This window comes from Prionailurus viverrinus, chromosome A3 (genome assembly GCF_022837055.1).
Source record: "Prionailurus viverrinus isolate Anna chromosome A3, UM_Priviv_1.0, whole genome shotgun sequence".
Taxonomy (NCBI): domain Eukaryota; kingdom Metazoa; phylum Chordata; class Mammalia; order Carnivora; family Felidae; genus Prionailurus; species Prionailurus viverrinus.
Window position 1 is genome coordinate 66,845,320 of NC_062563.1, and position 22,091 is coordinate 66,867,410.

General features: G+C 51.6%; 1 protein-coding gene across 2 annotated transcripts in view; it reads left to right on the top strand.

The window, feature by feature from the left end:
• The window catches only part of TTC7A (tetratricopeptide repeat domain 7A), a 126,770-nt gene that overhangs the window by 31,966 nt on the left and 72,713 nt on the right, over positions 1–22,091 (top strand). The window contains exons 4-8 of one of the 2 annotated variants that reach the window (XM_047851897.1): positions 5,754–5,884; positions 8,368–8,483; positions 19,004–19,082; positions 19,854–20,011; positions 20,581–20,644. In XM_047851897.1, the coding sequence (XP_047707853.1) occupies positions 5,754–5,884; positions 8,368–8,483; positions 19,004–19,082; positions 19,854–20,011; positions 20,581–20,644 (548 nt within the window). Of the gene's footprint in view, positions 1–5,753; positions 5,885–8,367; positions 8,484–18,055; positions 18,145–19,003; positions 19,083–19,853; positions 20,012–20,580; positions 20,645–22,091 lie in introns of those variants that run through there. The other variant, XM_047851898.1, reaches the window with a different exon arrangement.

Sequence of the window (22,091 nt, forward strand, 5' to 3'; positions counted from 1 at the left end):
GGGGGGGTTTGGGGGGGCAGGCAGAGAGAGAGAGAGAAGGAGACACAGAATCTGAAACAGGCTTCAGGCTCTGAGCTTTCAGCACAGAGACCGACACGGGGCTCGAACCCACAAACCGTGAGATCATGACCTGAGCCGAAGTCAGACGCTTAACTAGCCGAGCCACCCAGGCACCCCAGGAATATCCTTCTTTTTTACAGCTGAATAATATTCCAATGGATGCATATTTCACATTTTCTTTAACCATTCATCCATCAAAGAACACATGGGTTGCTTCCACATTTTGCCTATTGTGACTAATCCTGCTGTGAACTTGAGTGTACAAATATCTCTTTGGGACCCTCCTTTCAATTCTTTTGGGTATACACCCAGAAGTGGAGTTGCAGGTTCATAGGGTAATTCTGTTTTTAATTTTTTGAGGAACTGTCAGACTGTTTGCCACAGTGGCTGCATCATTTTCCGTTCCCGCAGTCGCCTGCTGTTTGAGTGTGATTTATAAGGTTCTTCCCTACCTGGCATTGAGGCTCCCTCCCTAAGGGCTGAAGCAATGACTTGCATTTCTTCCTCTCCCGTCCCCAAACCCAGAGTACCTAACTTGGGGCTTAGCCTTCTGTGGGTACCAGATGCCCTTGGACCAACTGGGTAGGAGGGAGGTAGGAGTCCACCCAACTGGAAAGTTCCATTGCAGAGGAAACCGTTGTGCTCTCCACCTCTGCATCTAGGGCCCAGAGCTCCAAGGGCGGGGCTTCTTGGAAAGGCGCCTGCCTGGGATGTGGTGACTCATCTCAGCCTGAGGAGGCAGAGACCAGCCTGGGTGTTGAGCCTGGGGCTGAACCAGGATCAGCTTGCCTCCAAACCAAAAGTTCGGACTTAGTGAAAAAGCAAGCACTCTTCTTGAAAGGGACCTTCCCTTGGCTTGTAAAGCTGGGTGTTTTCACAGAAAGGCACCTTTGCCAGTGGGAATCAAGAGGAGGTCCCCTGGGCTTCCTGGCAGCCCCTGGCTTCCTTCCGGCTCACAGGGCTGTGTGACAACCACTGGGGTCTTGTGGGGCCAGGCTCAGGAGCAGCCCGTCTGTCTCATCTTGGATCTAGTGTTGTGGTTTGGCCACTTGTGCAGAAATGCTCAAGGGGCAAGCAGAGGGTGAAGGGACCCAAGGGCTGGAGTCTCTAGTGGGTTTCGATCAGATGTTTATGAACAGGAAAATGGACCTTCATGGGAGTCAAAGAGCAAATATGAAGAAGCCCCAGGGCGCCTGGGTGGCTCAGTTGGTTAAACATCTGATTCTTGACTTCAGCTCAGGTCATGATCTTAGGGTTCATGAGATGGAGCCCCACATTGGTCTCCACACTGAGTGTGGAGTCAACGTGGGATTCTCTCTCTCTCTCTCTCTCTCTCTCTGCCTCCCCTGCTTCTGCTCTCTCTCTCTCTCTCTCAAAATAAATAAACTTAAAAAAAAAAAAAAGGTAAGGTCAAGAAGCCCCTTTTTATGGGCAGAACTGGGTGACTGGACTATCACCCTCATTTGGAGAAGCCATTGCCAAGCTCCAGGAAGCTTTTTGGTCTTATGTATATTGGAAATTATTTCACAGAGGACCACCTTAGTGACCATAGCTCTTCTACCTCCATCTTTTAGTTCTCTGCTGTCACAATTGCTTCCTTTGGAAAAGGCATTATATGCATTATTTTTTATAAATGTTTATACAGTGAGGTGTACCAATCTTAAGTGTATGATTTGGTGAGTTGGACAAGTGTAAATACCCACATAACCAACACCACAGTAACGACAACATTGCCATTACCCTAGAAGTTTCCTGCAGGCCCTTTTCCAGTTGGTTCTCTCTCCACTCCCAATAACTGGTTAGTTTCTATTAATACAGATTATAATTTTGCCTTTTTTTGGAATGTCATGTAACTGAAATCCTATAGCATTGTACTTGTTTGGTATCTGGCTTCTGCTGCACAACCCAATTTCTTGGAGATTCATTCAGGTTGTACATGTATCAAGAGTCTGTCCTTTTGTTGGTCTGAGTGGTGTTACATTGTATAAATATATGCCAGTTTGGTTATGAATTCAGCAAGAAGCATTTTGTACACAGAGCAGGAGAAAGCGTGCAAGTGAATGTGTGCAGGCAGCTCTGTGTCCATCCACTCATTAGACACCGGGCCATGCTCTCACTGGCTGCCTAGAGCACGGGCAGAGAGGCTGGTTACAGGGTGGGAAAAAGACATACACAAAAGAGATGCAGGTAAAATGTTCCACTGGTTCTGAGGTCAGGAGGCCTAAGACGGCCTCCGGGAGGAGGTGGTTTTGCTGTGAGTTTTCCAGGAGGCTAGGACTTAGAATTCCCAGAGAAGCGTGGCAGAGAGGCCTCTACTGGGAGTGGAGGGAACACATGAAGCAATGGACAGCAGAGGCCCCACAGACACATGTTACTAATTTCACCGCTTTGTAGTGGTCAGCCCAGTGGAGGCTTGGGACTGGCAGCCCGAGCAGGCCAAGCGGCTGGCATTATCCATCCCAGGTCTGGGCCCAGCTGTGGGACAGGAAGGAACCCAGCCAGCAGCATGTGTCTCAGGGGAGCCGCAGAGCGGCCATGTCGAGACAGATCCGCTCTAGGGCTTCTGGAGTGGCTACACCCTCCTGCCATCTGCAGCTGGTCTCCCAGGCAAGGCCTCTGAACCACCTTCCTGCAGGGTGGACAGGGTACGTAGCTGGGAAGGAGGAAGCAGGGCCGGCACCAGCAGTGAGCGGTGGCACCTGCCTTCTGCCTGCTTTCTGCGTCTCCTCCAGGACTCCCACTCTTCCTCTATCCCGTTTAGTGCTCTCTTCCCCTCCTGGTCATGAGTCATTTGGCAGGAGGCACGTTGACCCTCGGTGACACCGGTAACTGAGTATTTGTGTTGAGCAAGGGCCTCCACGTTCTGTGCCTGCCTTCTCCCCGGCCGAGTCACCCCGACCTTTGGACCTGTTCACGCCCCAGCCTGGCAGAGGGCAAGGTCACTAAATCCATATGAGTTGGGATCTAGCCAAGAAAAACAGTAATTCCTTACCTTGTATTTGCGGGGCACTTTGTACTTTGTCAGACATGATCAGGCTTGCCATTTCTTCAGCTGGCTGGCCAGGGCTTATTAAATGCCTACTATGTGCCAGTTTGTAGAAAGGCAAACGTGATAAGGTTGATGCCTTTCAAAGTTTACAGTCTGGCTGGGTATGCATGTGAGTAAATAAATATAAGAAATGGTGGGGCAGGAGTATGTAAAGCATAGACTGGGGCCCCAGGAGGGATCAGTTGGTTATACCGGGGTGTATTAGGAGGGGCTAGCCCTCAGCAGGGCAGAAGGTGAGTGGTAATTTTGGGTAGACTTGGGAGATTCGGCAGGGGTATGCATCCCAGGCAGGAGGAATGGCTTGAGCAAGGTCAGCATTGGAAACAGGAGGTTGGGTGTGGATGCAGCAGTTGTGGTGTCTTAGCTCGGGCTACTGTAACAAAGTACAGACTGGGTGGCATCAACACGACAGACGTTTATTTCTCATGACTCTGCAGGCTGGAAGTCTGAGATTAGGGCACCAGCATGGTCAGATTATGGTGAGGACCCTCTTCCAGGTTGCAGGCTGCTGACTTCTTGCTGTGTGATCATGTGGCAGAAGGGGTGAGGTGGATCTCTGGGGTCTCTTTTTATAAGGCTATTAACCCCATTCATCACCTCCCAAAGACCCCTGCCTCCTAATACAATCACCTTGGGCACTAGGTTTTCAACATATGACTTGGGGGGTGGAGGACACAAACATTCAGCCTGTGGCATATGGTGAGAGCCAAGGCTGGGCAGGCAACAGGGATGGAATCCTAGAGGCCCTGTTATGGAGTGCCAGGAGTTTGGACCATACCTTGTAGCCCTGGGGATCCCTGGAGGGTTGAAGTGGTGGAATTCTAGAAGGATCACCCTGGGAACAGTGTGCAGGGTGGAATAGAACAAGACATGAGGCAGGGAGGCCAGTTAGGAGGCTGATATGGTCATCCCCTCAAGAGGTAAAGCACAGGGGCACCTAGGTGGCTCAGCTGGTTAAGCGTCCGACTCTTGGCTTCAGGTCGGGTCATGATCTCACAATTTGTGAGATCAAGCCCTGAATCGGTCTCCATGCTGATGGTGCAGAGCCTGTTTGGGATTCTCTTGCTCTCAAAATGAATAAATAAACTTAAAAAAAAAAAAAAAAAGGTCAAGCCTAAAATGAGGGAGGAAGAGGAAGGGTGGGGAAGTGTTGAGGGCATGGTCATCAGCTGGAGGGCAGGAGAGAGTTGGGGGTTCTATTCCTACAGCTCCTCCAGGAAGTTCATCCTGAGCACCTGTTGCATGTAAAGTACCGTGTGGGACACAAAGGTGGGAGCGACTGGATTCTGCCCATTAGGAAGCAACAGTCCAGGGCTGCACCCTCTAGTCAGGTCTGTGTGTTAGTCCCATGTGACCAAAACACACTTTAAGCTGACTTCACCCTATAAAGGGTGGGGTTATTATGGGCTCATATACTGGGAAGTTTCAGGGGGTAGAGATTCAGGCAGGGCACTCAAACGGTGTCATTAGGAATCTGCCCTCTTCTATCTTGACTCATCTTTACCCTGTAGATTTTTCTCCCCATTACTAAGAGTTTATTCAGTCTTCTTCTTGTCTTAAAAAAAAACCCAAAACTAATGCAAATATAGTTGTTTTCCTTTATGGCTTAACAGCTAATAAGCATAACAGTGCTCTCCCTTCTGGGCTTCTTACCTTTTTTTTGGGGGGGGGGTTCGTTTTGGTTTCGTTTTGGGGTTTTTTGTTTTGTTTGTTTTTGCTTTAGAGCCATGATGTGATTTGATTTAAAAAAATGCAATTGTGGTTTAAAAAAAAAAAGCCATAACAAAACGTACCATTGCAAGCGTTTGCAGATGTACAGCTTGATCGTGTTGACTGTATTCACCTTGTGTAGCTTCATTTTCAGGCAGGCTTTCCCTAGCATTTCAGGCTGACCTCCTCCCAGCTTCCCAGCCCCAGTGGAAAAAGTTAAAAGTTCCAGGGCTCATCTTTAGCCAGTCGCTGTGGTCCTGATGATGTGTCTGCCCGGGAGATGGAGTGGGGGCCTCATGCTCTGCAGCTGCAGGAGGGGTGTGTTCAGGGGGAAAGCGAGGCTCTGGGGCCAGAGAACAGGCAGTGGCTGCCTGGAGGGCAGAGGCAGCCACTGTCCACTTCAGGCAGACTGACCTATGCACAAATAACTTAGGTGAGGTAGAAACTGGTTCCGTGGAAGGGTGCCTGTAAAGTGCCGCCCAGCCTGGGTGCCTGCTGTGTGCAGATACTAGGGACTGCAGTGGTGCAGAAAAGCTCACATTTTGCCCACATGGAGCTTTCGGCTAAAGCGGGGAGAGAAGAGCTGGGCGTAAATAACCAGTGTAGATAAATAACCAGTGCCTGGGGGTACTCCTGCAACTTGGAGGGAGGGTCAGGAATGGTTCCTGCGGGAGCTGGCCTGGAAGGGTAGGCAGGAAAGGTGCCATGGTGCAGTTCCCCGTGTGGGGATTGGGTGTCCCCTCTGTCAGCCCACAGCTTGACCCCAGCCACCACCAATACCACCACCACTGCTTTAGCCTCCTCCTTCCCTGCCACTGTGGACCTTGCCCCTCACTGTCTGCTCCTGAGCCTAGGTCTCCCTGGGTCTGTGGGCAGGGCCTGGGGTTGGGGGGCCGGGGCAGGGCACGTCTAAGGTGCTGTCTTCCTCCCGCAGGCCTCTCTCTAGAACGCCTGCCCAACTCCATTGCTTCCCGCCACCGCCTGACTGAGAGGGAGGAGGAAGTGATCACCTGCTTCGAGAGGGCCTCCTGGATTGCGCAGGTGTTCCTGCAGGAGTTGGAGAAGGTGAGCACTCTGCTTATAGCTGCCTCTATTGAGCGCCTGTCATGCCAAGCCCCCCACTAAGCCTGTGGGTGACCCTTGTGTGTACTAGGATAAGGCACCCTCCGCCCCTGCGACGCCACTCTGCCTCATTGGTCGAAAAGCTTATCACAGTATGCCTCTTCTGCCAGAGTGAGACCCTTCGCCTCCACACTCTTCTATTTATTTATTTAATAACTAAATGAGTCCGTACCATTTGTGGGAGCCCAGAGCCTCCTGGATGAGCTCAGCTCGGACGACCAAATGTGATGGCCCTATATCTGTACCTGTAAACTTGTGTAATCCTCACAGCAACTGTATGAGGTAGACGTTGTACTTATCCCTAACAGATGAGGTTTAGAGAGATACAACCATTGGCTCACCGTGGTCCCTTTGGAAGAGGTGTTGGCTGGTCCTTGCACTTAGGCATCCTTCTCTCTCCTCAGGTGGCCAGGAAGCTCCCTACTAGATCCCCTCGGGGAGGAGAGGCCTTGGGGCCCTTTGTCCCAGCCTTTCAGAGGCCAGCAGTGCCGGCAAGTCGGGGCCTGGAAGTCCTCAGGCGTCCTCTTCTCCCAGCTCCCCCTTGCAGGGGGGATGGGGGGGTGGGAGGGGGGCTGTCAAACTGTTGGCAGGACAGTGGTTCTGGTGTTAGCAGGTGTTACCCTGGGTCTTCCCTTCTGGGGAGCTCTTGGTTTAATGGGAGGACGGCAGACAGCTGTATTTAACAAAGATACTGCTCTTGTGTCAGGCAGTACTCCTGAGTACTTTACAGTCATTCTTGAATTTAACCCTCACACCCATTGGCTGGGATAGGCCCTGTTGTTCCTATTTCCCAAGCGAGAAACCCTGGTTTAGGGAGGAGTTAAATGACTTCCCAGAGTTCAGACAGTTACTAAGTGGCATTGGCAGGACTGGAACCCTGGGAGTGTGGCTCTGGTTACTTGCAGGGGAGAATTCGGGGGTATTGCCTAGGCATGCTGTTCAGTAGATGGTTCGTAGATGCTGGAAGGCGGGTGCTATATGGCAGAGTAGACCTGGGTTGGCATCCTGAAGGAGGTGGTTATGAGCTGAGAGTCAGAGCCCAGAGACATTTGACCTTACCTACTTTGGCAAGTGCCAAAATGTCAACCCAGCACCTGTTTTGTGACAGGCCTTGTAGGAGGAGTAGTCCAGGCCAAGCCGATTCCCCCAGAGTGGGATTTCTCAACCCTCAGCACTATTGACATCAGGGCCGGATCATTCTTTGCTGTGTGGGGCAACCTTGTGTATTATAAAATACAAGTTGTGGCAGCTGAAGATGTCTCCAGATATACCAAATGTCCCTGGAAGGCAAAATCGCCTCCCTGTTGGGTGTCACTACCCTAGAGTCCTTTTACTTGATTGGGTTTCAGGAGGAAAGGAAAAGTTATTGGGGGACTCAGCAAAAACAGGACTCGAGTGCATTCCCTGGCGGAAGTCCACTTGGAGACTGGCTTGGCTGAGTTGACCTCTGCTGAGGTCACATGGATCACTGCTAGACAACAGTGTTTTAGGAGCTCTTCACGTTGGAAATGCATGTGGTTTTGGAGAAAACTTTCATGAAAAAGATGGTCTCCCATTCATCCAGAAGCCCAGGCTTTCGACTTTTACGGTGATGAGCTGTAATGGTGGGTAGGACTGGAATCAGTGTCCTGTGGCATTGGGCAGACAAATGGGCCCCGGGAGCTAGCTATCTTGGGTCAGGGAAGGGCAGGCCACAGGACCCTGTGCATTCTCAGAAATGGTGCCATGTTCCTCCTCAGACCCAGCCCCAAGCTCCAAGGAACTAAGAACCTCTCTTAAATCTACTTCAATTTCTAAAAGACAAGATGGCTCACTGATTAGTGTCTTGGATCAGGGCAGGGAGGTGGCCTAATAAAGGCAGGCCTATCTCAGTGGGGCTGGGTGGTCCTCTTAGAGCTGAGGCTTAAGGACAGCTCATTAATACCACAGTTGCTCCTCAGGCTTCCCTGGAACCAGGAGTCTTAGCCAGTTAGACTGTGCTGACATTCCATGGTTATATGACAGGGACAGTGCCTGGTATATGGTAGGCACTCTAGTGTTTGTTGAATGAATGAACCAGGAAGTAGTAGAAATAGCCTGACCCTGTAACTGGCCAGACTGAAGTTTGAGGTCTAGGTGCATGCCAGCTTTGTGACCTTAGGCACTTTCTGAGCCTCAGTTTCCTCATCTGTAAAATACAGACAAAACCAGCTTTGTAGGGCTATTATGGGCATCCAGCATTTGGATGAGGAGAGAGTGTTTTAGACATATTTTAAACAAAAGCAAGTTAGGTTGGATTTAGCCTGAGAATCGCACCACGCGTCCCTGAGGCAGCCAGAGACTTGGGATGGTAACGGGACTGCCACCTCCACCGGGGCTGGCTGTGACCCCAGCCCCTCCAACTCACAACTTTGAGACAGCGGCTCTCTCTGTGTTCCCCTTCCCAGATCACAAATAACACCACATCACGGCATCTGAAAGGCTCTCACCCAGTTGACTATGAGCTCACCTACTTCCTGGAAGCCGCCCTCCAGAGCGCTTATGTGACAAACCTGAAGAAGGGGTAGGTTGCTGGCAGCTAAGCGGGACCTGGACACTTTCCTCTGGGCCGGGGTGTTCCTGACGCCAGTCGTGTGGAGTCTGGCCTCTCAGATCTGGGTGTGTGCATGTGTGTGCTCTCTCGAGAGGATTGGCGGGGGCTGGTGTGTTCACATCTTGTCGGGCTAGGGTACACAGAGGTGCATGCCTGCAGAGGGGGCCAGTCCTGCCCCAGCTGGACCCCTGGCCTGGAAGAGACCTGTGCTGTCCTCCTCTCTCTCCACCCTACCCTCGCTGTTAGATGAGAGGCTGTTGCTCAAGTCCCTGTCTTCTGAATGGTAAGAACAGGGCAGAAAGGCCCAACCAGGAGGCAGCTGTCACCTGCTCTCATGTGAGAATACTGCCCAGAGCTCCTGATCCATCCCAGCTGCTTAGAAAATCAAAGGCATTGTTATCAGTTCTGTTATTTTTTTGTGGCAGTCCACAGCTGGGTAGGCTGTTGGCCCAAACTTGAACTTCGCACCTTGTTTTTTTCTTTTATTTTTTCAAGTGCTAGGTCAGGGAGGCTGTGGTGTCCCCGTTTGGGACATGTGGACCAGGAGGCCCAGAGAGCCAAGGCAGCTTGACCCCCAAGGGTGGGGCTGGCCCCAGAGCCCTGGGCTCCTCGGACCACCCTGTGGCTGGGGAGGTGTGGGACCGAGGGACATCACAGGGACCCTGGCAAGCATGCTGCCTCTGCTCCATCTCCACTGTCTGTGTTTTCTTGTCCTTTTTTGGTTGCTGAACTTCAGTTTTAGAGATACAGTGGCCCGGTGGGCTAGTTCCTGTTTTTACTGCCCAGACAGCTGCCACCTGGCTACTTCTCTCTAGCTGCAGACCGCCATTGCCTGGCTCCGCCCGCTCCCCCGGGGCACCCTGCTTTCGGCAGGCACAGCTCTCAGGGATGGATGGGGGATGTGAAGAGATGCCACCTTAGCCGAACCTTTGCAGTGTGGGTCTGCCTCTGCCTGTTTTGGCAAAGAACATCTTAATGGAGCATGGCCATACCTACTGTTTAATATTGTCTCTCTCCCAGAGTGGAGTAGAGAGCAAATCCTAAAATATTTACTCCCTTGCCCTTTGGAGAAAATTTGTTGACTGATGTCTGCTCTGCGTTTAAGAGGCCCTCGCTCCCAAGGCCTACTGTAGGCACAAAGGGTGGAGGAGCCCTTCTGTATGGCAGACCCTAGGAGTAGATTTTGTAAGGAGGGGATCTTGGTGATTTCGGTGTCTTGTCCCCTTCATGCTTTCCTTTAACAGATATTAATTATCTTAAAATACATGCTGAATTTGTGCAAGGCACTTGGTAAGTGCTTTGTTTCATGTGTATTTCATGGTCCTAGCAGTCCTCTGAGGCAGGTGCACCTGTTACATCCCCATTTTACAGGTGGGAAATGGAGGCCCAGAGGACGTAAGTGACTTGTCCTGGGCGGAGCCAGCTGATGCTCCTGCCCAGTAGGCTCCCCTGCCCACAGCAGAAACCCTGGGGTTAATGAGATCCTGCTGCTGCCCCCAGGTGCTCCAGCCTAGTGAGTGTGCTCCAGCTTGGAAGGCATGGCCTCAGCTTCCAGTGTGAAGATTTCAGGGGCACCCTGGCCATCTGGAGGTCACCAAGGCCTGGGAATGGGAGACCACACAGCAACCCTGGGCAGGTTCCTTTTCCACCCTCCAGCTCTGCTTCCTTCCTCAAACAGGGGGTTCCTGTTTGTCCTGTGTGTGTGAGGGGTGTGAGGGTCCAAGGAGAGGCAGGAATGAAAAGACACTTTGAGTACAGAGCTCAGAGCACAGGGAGGGGATTGTTGTTCCCCACCTCTCCACTGCAGTCCTCTTGGGGCTGCCTGCTGCCCTTCCCCACACCACACTTGCTGCAGGTGTGATGAGGTTAAGGTGACCGTCAAGGACAGCCAGGAAGGAAGGAGGGAGAGAGCCGGCAGTTATCAAGCACCTGCTGTGTGCTAGGCTAGACCATGTGCTCAGTGTACAGCACCCTGTGAAGGAAGTCAGGTGACCCCAGAATGCTTGAGAGCAGACAAAGGACTCGACAAGGTTGAGTAGCTTGCCCCTTAGTGCCCCTAGTGGAAACCCACTAGGATTCCAGCTTTGGATGTGAGCAGCCTTAAAACCCATGTAGTTTCCTGTTTGGGAGTGTGTGGGAGAAGGACAGAGCCCTGGTGATGGTTGGGCTGATCCTTGCTCCGCTGACTCAAGGCTGTCTCTGTCCCTCTGGGACCCTGAGTCACCATTCTCAGCGGGTGGCTCCTCTTCCCGAAGCTGGTCCCACCCTCCTGGTGGGGCTGTTCCTCCCTGCTTGTGTTCTGCACGCTCTGGCTGTGTGTGTGTGTGCATGTGAGTGGTGGTGATGCCGCCGGCGGTGGACAGAACATTCACCAACCCTCACCCCTCCAGGAAAGCCCAAGTGATATTGTTTTGTTCTTGTCATCTCCCCACCCTTCATCCTCTTTTCCTCCTAAAACAAATTTCAGTGCTGAAAGCCAGGATGCTGACTCTTCTCCACCCCCCTCGCCCCCACCCCGTGCCTCCCAAATAAAGAGCAATGGAAACTGAATCATCTTTTCTTTCCAAGCAAACAGCCCAAACATTTGAAAGCTTTAGTGTGAGCAGCAGTCCCCGGTTCACGTGGCAACAGCTCAGCCCCTCTGTCCATTTCCTGTGGCCGCGTCCAGCCCAGAGGTGGCCCGGGAATGTGACAGATATTTAAAGCATGGACTGTGTGCCCGGCTGGACTTTATAATTTCTTTACCCCTTTCCTCTTAACAGTAGCTAATACTTGTTGAATACTTGCTGCATGCCAGGCAGAATCCTGTGAACATAGAGGAACTAATAATGTTCCCATTTACTGAAGAAAGGAGAAGGGGAAGTAACTTGCCCAAAGTTGCAGAGCTAACGGGTGGTAGAGGCAGCATGCCTGGTGCTGAATGGGGTCTGTGCCCCCGCAGCCCAAGGCCTCCCCTTCCACGCGCTCGAAATGGTAGGAGCTTTCATAACTACCCGTTAACGGCCTTCAAGTCAGAGTTATATCTTCCTAGGTGAATCACCAGTTCCAATATTTTTCTTATATATTTGTTGTTGTTAGGAAGTTCAAACAAACAAAAAGTCACCTTAAGCCAGAGTTCCTCATCCTCAGTACCTGTTGACATTTTGAGCCAGATACCAGTACATTGTAGGCTTTAGCGACATCCCTGACCTCTACCCACCCACTAGATGCCAGTAGCTCTTCCTGCCCCAAGTGTGACAACCAAAAATGTGTCCAGATGTTGACAAATGTCTTGGGTGGTGGAGGGCTAATCACACCCAGTTGAGAACCACTGTCTCAGCCTAAGTTGCAAGAAGCAGAGGTTCAGGGTAGGTTGGGACCCTGATACCTGACATTGGGTCTTCTCCTCCAGGGCAGCTCTGAAAAGTCTTTTAAGGGTCTCCAGAACCATTTCCTGCTGGCTAAATCCACACACACCCCGCCCCCTCCCCCACTCATCTGGGCTTTTGGGGTGTTTGGGAAGGTGATAAAACTATTCCCTATGTTCTGAGAGGTTACAGCCCAGCAGGGGGTAGGGGCTAAGGCAAAAAACAAAAAACAAAAAACAAAAAAAACCCCAGAGAATAGTCCAACCATTCATTTCACAGAAGCCTCTGAGAGCCCGCCATGAACCAGGCATCCCACCTTACTCAACAGGTTTGAAGCCAGGAACAGGATGAGCTCCCCTCCTTAGGGAGCTTTCTTCCATCCAAGCACTGAGCAGACAGTGAAGGAGCTGAATGTAGCCATCAGAAGTCTAATGGGAGGGAAGGGAGGCAGGGAGGTGGGGGTGCTGCTGGCATAGGGGGGCTCTCAGGGGCCAGGGAGCCTCTCGGTGTTAGAAGACCTCCCTTGGGGCCTAAGGAGCAGGGGGAGATGGTGGGACCTGCTTCTGCGTAGAATCTGCGAGCTGTCACTCACTCCATGTGGACCTTGGGTGGATCCCGGGGTGCTCTGCCCTTGGGGCCAGATGGCCACAAGCAATGCCTGGTCCCATGGTCCACCCTTGTCCCTCCAATTGAGGATTTGACATAATTTAAAGGGTATGGTGTTCTCCACTGTGAAAAATGGGGTATGGTGGTATTTGCTTGACCCCCAACAGCTCTTCTTTTATTCTGAGCTTTGGTTAAATCTGGGCCTCAGTATTTTACACTTAGTATGTTTGAGAGACATTCATTTTTTCCAGGGGCCTTGCCCTATTGATCCATCAGTTAATTCCCCCCCAGATGACTTATTCCCCTTGCTCTGTGGCTGATGACAGGGTTCCTAACTGACCTGGCACTGAAAATACTGACCTAAAAGGACAATCATGAATTGGGAGACCCCCTCCCTAAGGAGGGGACCCTGCGGTTCAATTCCCCTTGCTGCCACCAGAGGGCAACCGTAGACTCTGAGTGGAGCTTTGTCCCAGGTAATTCTGCAGAGCCTGCTGCCAGGAGAGGGCACCTTTCTGACGTGTTCTTATGAGTGTGGACAATGGCAGCTGGGCCCAGAGTCCTGGCGGTGGGAGAGGTTTGGTCTCCTTTGCATGAAGCAGCTCCAGGGGTGAGGCAGCAAGGGAAGCCAATGGCGATGCAATACCAGGAAAGCTGACTGTCCCTGTCTGGGGCCCTGACCTCAACTAGGACCTGAGTCTTTGGGCATCTCCCAAGAAACAAGAACATAAACTGACTAGGCTCCTCCCCCAGAGTGGTCAAGAGGCCATTCTCTTTGGAGTGGTTTTTTTCCCTTCCTTCTGCCTAGACCTACAGAGCCTTTTCTTGGCTCTGGGCTGGGAATAAGCTTGAGCCATGTGTATGGAACCAGGTGGGCTGTACATTTTGTACATGTTAAAAAAAATTTTTTTTTAATTACTAAAGCAATATGTGCACACTGTACCAAAACCAAACAATAGAGAAGGGAATGTGTGTGCTTTCTGAGGGAGTTTCCTGGGGCTTGGCAGATTGTTCAGCCTTATAAAAGCACTCTCCCTTTCTGGGGGGCGGGGGTGTGGGTGTGAGTCTGTGTGCGCAACTGCACATGCTTCACCTTGCCAGCTAGGTGCTGAGTCAAGAGGCAGCTAAGGCAGCCTGGGCTGCAGATGGCTGGGGTGGGGTGAGGGTAGGGGGGCTCTGCCCAATGGTGAGGCACCTTAGAAAGCCCGGCCTGCTGTTTGGTATGACCTCGTGAGAGGTGTGTTCGATCAGCAGCAATTTTGTCTTGTCCTCAGCAGCCTCCCACTATCTGTAGTGCTGAGGAGGGCAGGAGACAGATTGTTCTAAGGGGGATTCAGGGGCCAGAGTCATCCAACAGGAAAGCCCAAGAGAGCCTCCTAGTGGCCTGTGTCACTCTTTGGGGCACAGAGACACCTCTGAGGCCCATTGGAGAGAACACACTCTTCCAGCCTCTCATAATGCACAGCCTGTATTTATTGTTAGCACCCACTGCCCATCTCCCACCTTGCTAGAGAGGAAAGATCTCCTTGCCTGGATGTCCTCAGTGCCCTTTTTCTGGGACTTGGGGTAAAGAGGAGAGCTTTAGTTTTTGAAACTGATGATATGGATCTATGGCAGGAGTAAACAGCTTGATAACTATTTGAGCTTCACCTGACCTGGTCTCCTGATTCAACTCTCCAGCTGTTGGGATCTGCCAACTGGCTGTGCTCTTTGGCCAGAAACCTCTCTTACACAATTAGTGCCAGCCCTGAAATGGGGACTTCTGGTCAGGGTCACATGCACCAGTGTCTGTTTAGATTTCATTCAACCATAAATTCCATGCAGTTTCTTATTCTTTCAAATCAAACCAAGCCAAAAACAAAACAAAACATTTGTTGAGTACCTACTGTATGCAAAACACTTCACTAAACTCTGAATAAATTGAGTGTGGCTGATTTAACAGACTGTGAGCTCCTTACCTGCAGGCCATGAATGAGACACTCATTTTGTCTCTCAGTTCATTTTATCAGGGCATTTGTTGAATGCCCCTTGTCAACAGGGCTGTTGACCAGGTACTGAATATACAGTAGGTACTTAGTAAAGACTAGTCAATTAGCTGAATTCCAGAAGTCCTGGAGTTCAGATGGCCTGGAAAGGAGAGCATTATCTTTCTGAGGAATCATTTCAGTGTAAAGGGAGTGAAATCTGAACCCTTGGTGCCTATGGCAAGCTCACCTCTCCCCCTTGGGTATTAGATGGCCTGAAAAGGCAGACGTCTACCAGGCTTTAATTTTCCCATTGGAAAATGGGAGTTTATTTATTCCACATGATTTCTTGAGTGCCTTCTATGTGCCAAGCATTGTGCTGGTACCTGGAAGAACCAAGCCAGCCTTACCAGCCTCATCAGAAGCTGTGAAGACTGAATAGGACAAAGCATTTAAAAAATCTGTTTGCTGCCTGCTGCTGACGAGGGGTCCGGCAGTGGGGGGAGTGGGGAGGGGCGGCAAGAGGTAGAGGGGGGAAGCTTGCCACCTAGAGGCCTCCCTAGATGACCCATCACTGCCTGTACATCTCTGTCTTTCTCTTCCTGGCCGGCCAGGAACATGACTTGGGATCAATCACTTCCTGGCTTCTCCACACACAGCCTGCTTCTGAGCCAGGGTTGATCTGAGGCCCTGTTTGGATATTGTTTAAAGTGGCAGCTTTGCTCAGAAAGGTCAGTGTGAGAGACCAGAACAAAGAGATCTTTCAAGCCGCCCTCTCACGGGACTGGGAAAAGCCCCAGCTCTACCTGGCACGGTTAGCGTTAGCTCAGGCTGGTGGGAGAAACCATCTGATTTCCCATTTCCTGGAGGGATGAGCTGAGGCAGAGGGGTGTTGCCAGCATCTTAGAACAGGTCGAGGCCTGTTGAGAGCCTGAATCTCTCCCCGTACAGCCCTGGCCACTGAAGCCTCTGTATTGGTTTTTCTCTTTATGTGTATTCAATAAAAATTGGGATTTACCCAAAAGATGCCCAAGGGTAATTATTTGCTGTGCTAAAGAATTCCTGGGAACTTATTGAGATACCAGAATCCCTTACAGATTTGAAAATAGTAAAATTACACAACTTTTGGGACATAGGATCTTGTGAAGATGCAGTTCTGATTCCTTAATTGTGTGTGTATTGGGGGGAGGCAGGATCCCTGAGAGCCTGCATTTCTCTGAATCCCCTGGGCGATGCCAGTGCCGCCGGTCTGGGAGCCCTCTTCCAGTGTTGATGATGTGGAGACTAAAGGCAGGGAGAGAACAGTCCTTGGGCTGGAGTGGGAAAGAGAGGCCATAGTCCCTCTTGGCTCTAGGCTCCTGGTAGCAGCCTGGGCCAGGCTGCCAGGGAGGAAGCTGGCAGGGAGTCCACAGAGTGGAAAATCACCCACAAGTCCCAGGAGCTACCAGCTGTCTCTGGGCCATAAGGCCCTGGGGCAGTCCCAGGGTGCAGCCCCTAGATCCAGCCTTGCCCCAGCCTGTGGCCATTGACCCAGCTTCCTGGGCATTGCTCTCCTACAGACTTCCCAGAGCCAGCCAGTCCTGCTCTCTTCTGGGAGCTCATGCAGTCTGTCTTTTCTGTCTCCTAGTGGTGGCTGATGTTGAGCTCTCCCCTCAGCTGGCCTGGCCGACGGCCTGCTGTCCAACTCTGGGTTCTTTTCTAAGGCAGAGGCCTCAGTGGGACTGAAGGGCCTCTCCTGCAGACTCCTCCTACTTGGGTTCCTGGGGACTGCCAGTCTGTCCCTGGGTGTGATTTGTCTATGGGGAATCCTGCTTATATGTCCCCTGGGGAGGCAGGGGCTGGTGGAAGGCGAAAGATGGACTTAGAGCTGGAAGATCCCCTCAGGTACTACTGGCCCTTGCCCCCTACTCATTCGGTCCCAAACTTCAATGCAAAATAATGTGGCAAATTAAAACATAATGTAATGTCATCTTTAGGACCCAAATTAAAAGGAGAAAGGAAAATAACTAATACTTAGTGAGCCTCTACCACATGCCCGGGTGCGTTTGGGCTTCACGTATGTTCATCTTCCTGACCGCACTATGAGTAAGTGAGGAATCCTCCTATGGATGGGAGATGAGAATCAGAGTGGCTGCTTCACTTTCCCAAGATCACAGATTCAGAATCTGGCTGCAAAGCTGGACTTTCCATGTCAAGTTGTCCCTTCTGGAACCTGGCTTCTTACTTAGCATAGGGGAAGTGGAAGACACTGAGGATCAGGTAAACCAGTGGTTTTCAAAACTGAATGTTCATTGGAAGCCCCTGAGGACTTGATAAAGCCCAGACTGCCGGGCTCTGCCCCAGAGTTTCTGATACAGTGGGTCTGGAGTGGGGGCCTCAGACTTTGCATTGTTAATAAGTTCCCAGGATGCTGATGCTGCTGGTCCAGGGACCACACTTTGAGAACCTGTGGTCTAATCTATTCTTTCCCAAGCTCTACCTCTAGTGATACACAAGATGGCTTTGAGTGATATACAGACTAACTTTTTATAAGTACTTCTATATTTAATACCTATTTCCAAAAAAAAACCCCTAGCATACCAAATCCCTAATTTCAGGTATTTTTTTGTGAAGGTATTTACTAAAGTCAAAAAGAAGATGTAAAGGAAAGTATTGCATAAATAATAACACTGATGGTGTGCAGCTAGTAGCAACAATTACAAATGTGATATGCAGATGACAGAAATCTAGGAGACACTGTCCAAACTGGAGTCCTGATTTTGTAGAGGAGGAGACGGTACACAGCCCACAGGTGAGCCCCTCCTCAGGCTACATGACATCTGCAGCAGTACCCAAACTTGACTCGTCTCTAAGGGCCCTGTGGCTTCCTGTCCTGTTTGCCCCCCTTGGTTCTTCAGAAGCTCTGGACAAACTAGGAAAGGTCGTTGTGACTCTGACTCTATCCCAGGGGTCTTTACCTCCATTCTCAGCCCCACAAACGAGGATCTGTGTTTATAATGTTAGTCGTTTGCACATTTTTACTTTCTTCTCTGAAACCAGTGGTTCCCAGAAGGCAGGGACTTGGTCTGCAAATTTTTCTTTTTATGGCCCCATACCCCAAAGCTCCTAGGAATCTGTTTTGTGCATGAAAGTTGCGGGAGGGTCTCCTTGACTTCCCTAGCTGCCACCTTTGGCTCTTCACCCCTCTGTAGTCTTTCACTTCTGAATTTGACCACCCGGCAGCCTCTGCTTTCCCTGTGAGCTGTGATCCAGGGAACCCCCACAGGAAATGAGAAGGGTGGTGCTCAAACATTTGCTGAGCACATGCTGTGTGCCAGGAGCTGTGCTAGTGCTGAGCTTCAGCAGCAGGACTGGAGCCCTGCCCTTGGAGAGCACAGTGCACCAAGGGTCAGCCCATGAATGGAAACTGACCACATAGTGTCAAGCTTCAGAAGAGGAATTAACAGGGTGCAAGGGGGACACAGGCAAAAAGGGTGAGCATGGGGAGGAGTTTGGGCTGGCTGCAAAGAGGAAGTGATATTGGAAAGGCTTTCTGAGGGTGAATGAGGAAGGGCTGTTTAAGGCAGTGGGAGGAGCCTGTGCCAAGATTTGACATAGGTCACCTGGGTCCATTGTTCAAAATGGACCTGAGTGGCAGGAGATGAGATGGGAGAGAGGCAAGGGGGCAGTCCCTTCAGCCCCGCAATACCTTGCTGAGGACCTAGACTGGATTCTGTAAGCCCTGGGGGTGCTGACGAAGGGACCAGCCTGGGGAGGAACAAGATGACTTTTGTCTGTCAAGTGGACCCCTCCAGGGGCGATGGAGCAGTGTTTCAAACTGCAGGCCACAACTAGTGAGTTGTGCAAACTAGTGGGCTGCAAGTTCTTTTCAGTGGGCTGCAGCCAGCATTTTTAAAAAGAGGAGTAGAGGGAGACATAAAATAGAAAATACCAGAGTGGACGGCACACAGTAGAGCTAGGTAATATGTCAAGAAATTTGCTTCAGTTTTATGTAAGGAAAGTGTGTGCATACCGGGTTGCAATTTAAAATGTATATTTTACTTTCGGTCACACTTTAAAAAGCTTGCAAATTATTTCAGGGCCCAGAGAGCTGGCAGGGGCTGGCGGGGGGGGGGGGGGGGGGCAGGTGATACTGGCCTTTGTGGTGATGCAGGCTGGTCTAGGGCTCTGGTGATGGGGACTGAGAGGTGAGGATGGACCCCAGCGTTGACCGGGTGTGGTGGGTGAAGATGAAGAATTTGAGGCTGATTCAAGTCAGAAAATCTGACACCAGCCAAGGCTTTGGGGCCAAGACAGCGTCTTGTTTGAAATATTCCGTCTTGGTCCCCTTCTGGTAGTGAATGGGAAGCCTGGGTTCCTGGGGGACTGTGAGGGAGAGGGATCCTTCTTATCTCTGATCAACTACATCCTGGGCTTCTAGGATCCTGGTGTTACAACTCTGACCTTTCATTCCAGCTGACTGTTTTCAAGTAAAACTCTAATGGGCCAGCTTCTACTTACATCTGCAGGTTTGATGATGGTGTCTGTGGGAGCTAGGCTGGTAATGACCCTGCTTCTGCTGTCTTCCCTCTAGGAACATCGTGAAAGGGATGAGAGAGCTCCGGGAGGTCCTACGCACCGTGGAGACCAAAGCAACTCAGAACTTCAAAGTGGTAATAACACACGGCCGAGGCCTCGGGGTTGGGTGCTGGCTGTGGCTGGCCTGTTCAGGGCTCACTTTCAGTGGGAGACAACAGAAGTGCTAGCAGGCAGCCTATGAATCAGGGATGACAGTGTGTCCCACGCATGCTTCTCCTCTCCCTGTCTGTGCTCATGGCAGACATTGTTAATCAATCTCCGCATTCTCTCCCACTATGCCTGGGAGGCACTGTCAGCATCCTTGTCACAGCACTGCCCACAGCCCCTAGCGTTAGATCAGAGTTAAAACCTAATGTCATCCCTTCCTAGCAAGGTGCTGCACCAATTCTTAGGGATTGTTTATGAACCTAATAAATAACCTGGACTCACTTTCCTGCCCCAATTCAGGTCTACCTTCTCAGGCTTTGATTCACCCAAAGTCAGAGCCACAGCTGCTTCTCACTCTAGAATTTTTGGTCAAATATCAGAAAGCCATCTGGTCGAGAGAGCTGCCATGCCAGTGGCTTTATGCTCTGCAAGGGCTTGCTGAATACTCAGAGCGGTGCTGGGCTCCGTGGGGCCAGAGGAGGAGGAAACATACATCTTGTCTAGGAGAGGAAAGAGGACAGGAGATGAAGTAGAAGCCATCAAAGGCCAACAGAAGGGGTGCTGGAAACAGAACAGGGGGCTCCTCAGGGGTGGAGAGGCAGGCCTCCTGAAGGGGCAGCACACTGCAAACAAAGGCAGGCGGATTTGGCCGGGTGGTGGAGGGCGTTCCAGGTCTGACTTCCTCCCTTTTCTGCCAGATGGCGGCCAAGCATCTGGCAGGGGTCCTGCTACATTCCTTGAGTGAGGAGTGCTACTGGAGCCCCCTGTCCCTCCCGCTGCCTGAGTTCATGAGCAAGGAGGAGAACTCCTTCATCACGCAGGCCCTGCGGAAGCCTCACCTCTACGAAGGAGACAAGTAAGCTCTGCTGGTCTCATGCCACACTTGGGGCTCGGCCCTGCCGACGTCCCCACTCTCTGCCCTGCACTTGCCCCCAGCTGCCACCCAGCTCACTGCCAGGCAGGCAGCGGCGGGAGCCAGATAGACCAGGGAAGACAGTCTCAGGATGGGGTTGGGAAGAGAATTCTCTAAGGCATCCGAAGATCGAATTATTTGGAGGGTATCTGCCTTCCTACTAGTCTTTGTGTGCCTTCTTTCGTATTTGTTTAATAACCGAAAGTGGGATTTGTGCTCCCAGCTCCCTGCCCCAGCTGCTTCACGCAGCACTGGGTGCTGAAAGGGACATTTCTTCCCCTGGAGCATCTGCAGTATTTCTGGCCCCACCACCCACCCCAGTCTTTCAGATCCATAACTCTGGGGCTTGATAAAGAGCTGCAGGTGCTATCTGGTGCCTGTGAATTATGCAGGAGCAGGTCACCTTACCGGGGCAGCTGCTGACTCTGGGGCAGAAAGGCCGGTGTGGCAGGCCGGCTGCACTGCTTTGAGAGGGCTGTGCTGGAGCCAGGGCCACCGTTTGTGTCTTTCAGCCTCTACTGCCCGAAGGATAATATTGAGGAAGCCCTCCTGCTGCTCCTCATCAGTGAGTCCATGGTAAGCTCCAGGGCTTTCCTTCACTGCCCCCATGGGGTAGGGCTGCGGGGCTCAGGCACAGGCCACAGGGTCCTGACCCAGCTCAGCCTCCCACAGATGTCCATAAAGCAGGATTCTTGGACTTGTGCCCCACACTGGGGCGAGGCTCCCTAGACTACTAGGTTTGGGTCTGGTGCACAGACTGCATTTGGGGGCCTGAGTAGGGACTGAGTTGAGTCCCCAGCACCTCTTCTGGGATTCCAAAAGATGAGTATCAGTAAGTCACGAGTGTGCACTGAGCAGCCTTGTGCTGATTCTGGGGCCAATGTGAGGGAGTGGAAGGAGCCTGCGCTTTCAAGGCACAAGGCCTGGATTCAGCTTCCAGCTCTGCCAGCTGTCACCTGAGGGCCATGGGCAAATCTAGTGCCTTTGAGCCTCAGTTCCTTCCCCTGTTAGATGATAGTAGTGTACAGAGGTAAGTGTGCCTGTAGAAGGAATTCAGTCATTCACGCAACTATTTATTATCATCTACTTTGTGCCAGGCCCTGTTCCGGAAGCCAGAAAGGCAGCAGCAACCAAGCGGAGAAAAGTCTCCACCCTCATGGACCTTATATTCTAGTGAGGGAGGTGGACAATGAATTAATCAACCACTGCAATGTCCAGGGTGCTAGTGTCTGAGTACTGTGGAAAAATAAAGCAGAGGAGGGATAAAGTGTGCTGGACAAAGTGTGCAGGAAGTGCTCTTTGGATGTTTTCATAAGACCCATTTCCCCTGCCTCAGGCAGGGAGATGAGTTCCCCCCCACACACACACATACACACACAGACACGTGTTCACACATACACACGCATGGGCCCTGGAGCCTCAGCGGAGGAGAGAGTATGGCCCAGGGGATGGTGAGAAGGATGGCCTGGACTGGGAGGGAGGTGGAGGAGGGGTGTGCTGGAGCAGGGGAAGCCAGAGGGTACAGGTGTTGCCCACGTGGTGTGCTTGGGTGGAGTCCAAGGCTGCATGTCAGCCCTCTGGCTAAGGGGTCCCTCAGAGCTTGTGAGCTGGGGACACGCCACCTCCCCCCAGGTTGGGGACTCAATTTGCTAAATTGGCACATCTGAGAGCAGCTTGTAGAAGTGGAGTTTAAGAAACCAAGACCCCATGAGCTGGGTCCCTGAAGAGCCTGAAACTAATATTCCTCTGGACACCTGGGACAATGCAGTAATAGGACTTGTTCAGAGAGCTTTGGTCAGTGGGTTTCCTCCACCTCACCGGGTCTGCAGGCAGGGAGGCAGGAGAGGGACACTGGACTGGGGCAGCGAGAGATTATAGCCTTCCTTAGCCAGGCCATGGTCCAGAAGGTTTGCAAGGTCATGCTGATGAGGGGGTGAGTGGTTGCTCGAAGAAGGGGCATCTAGCTGGTTAGCCCGCGGTGAGGATAGAAATACCAAGTGCAGGGTTCGATTTTCATGGGAGA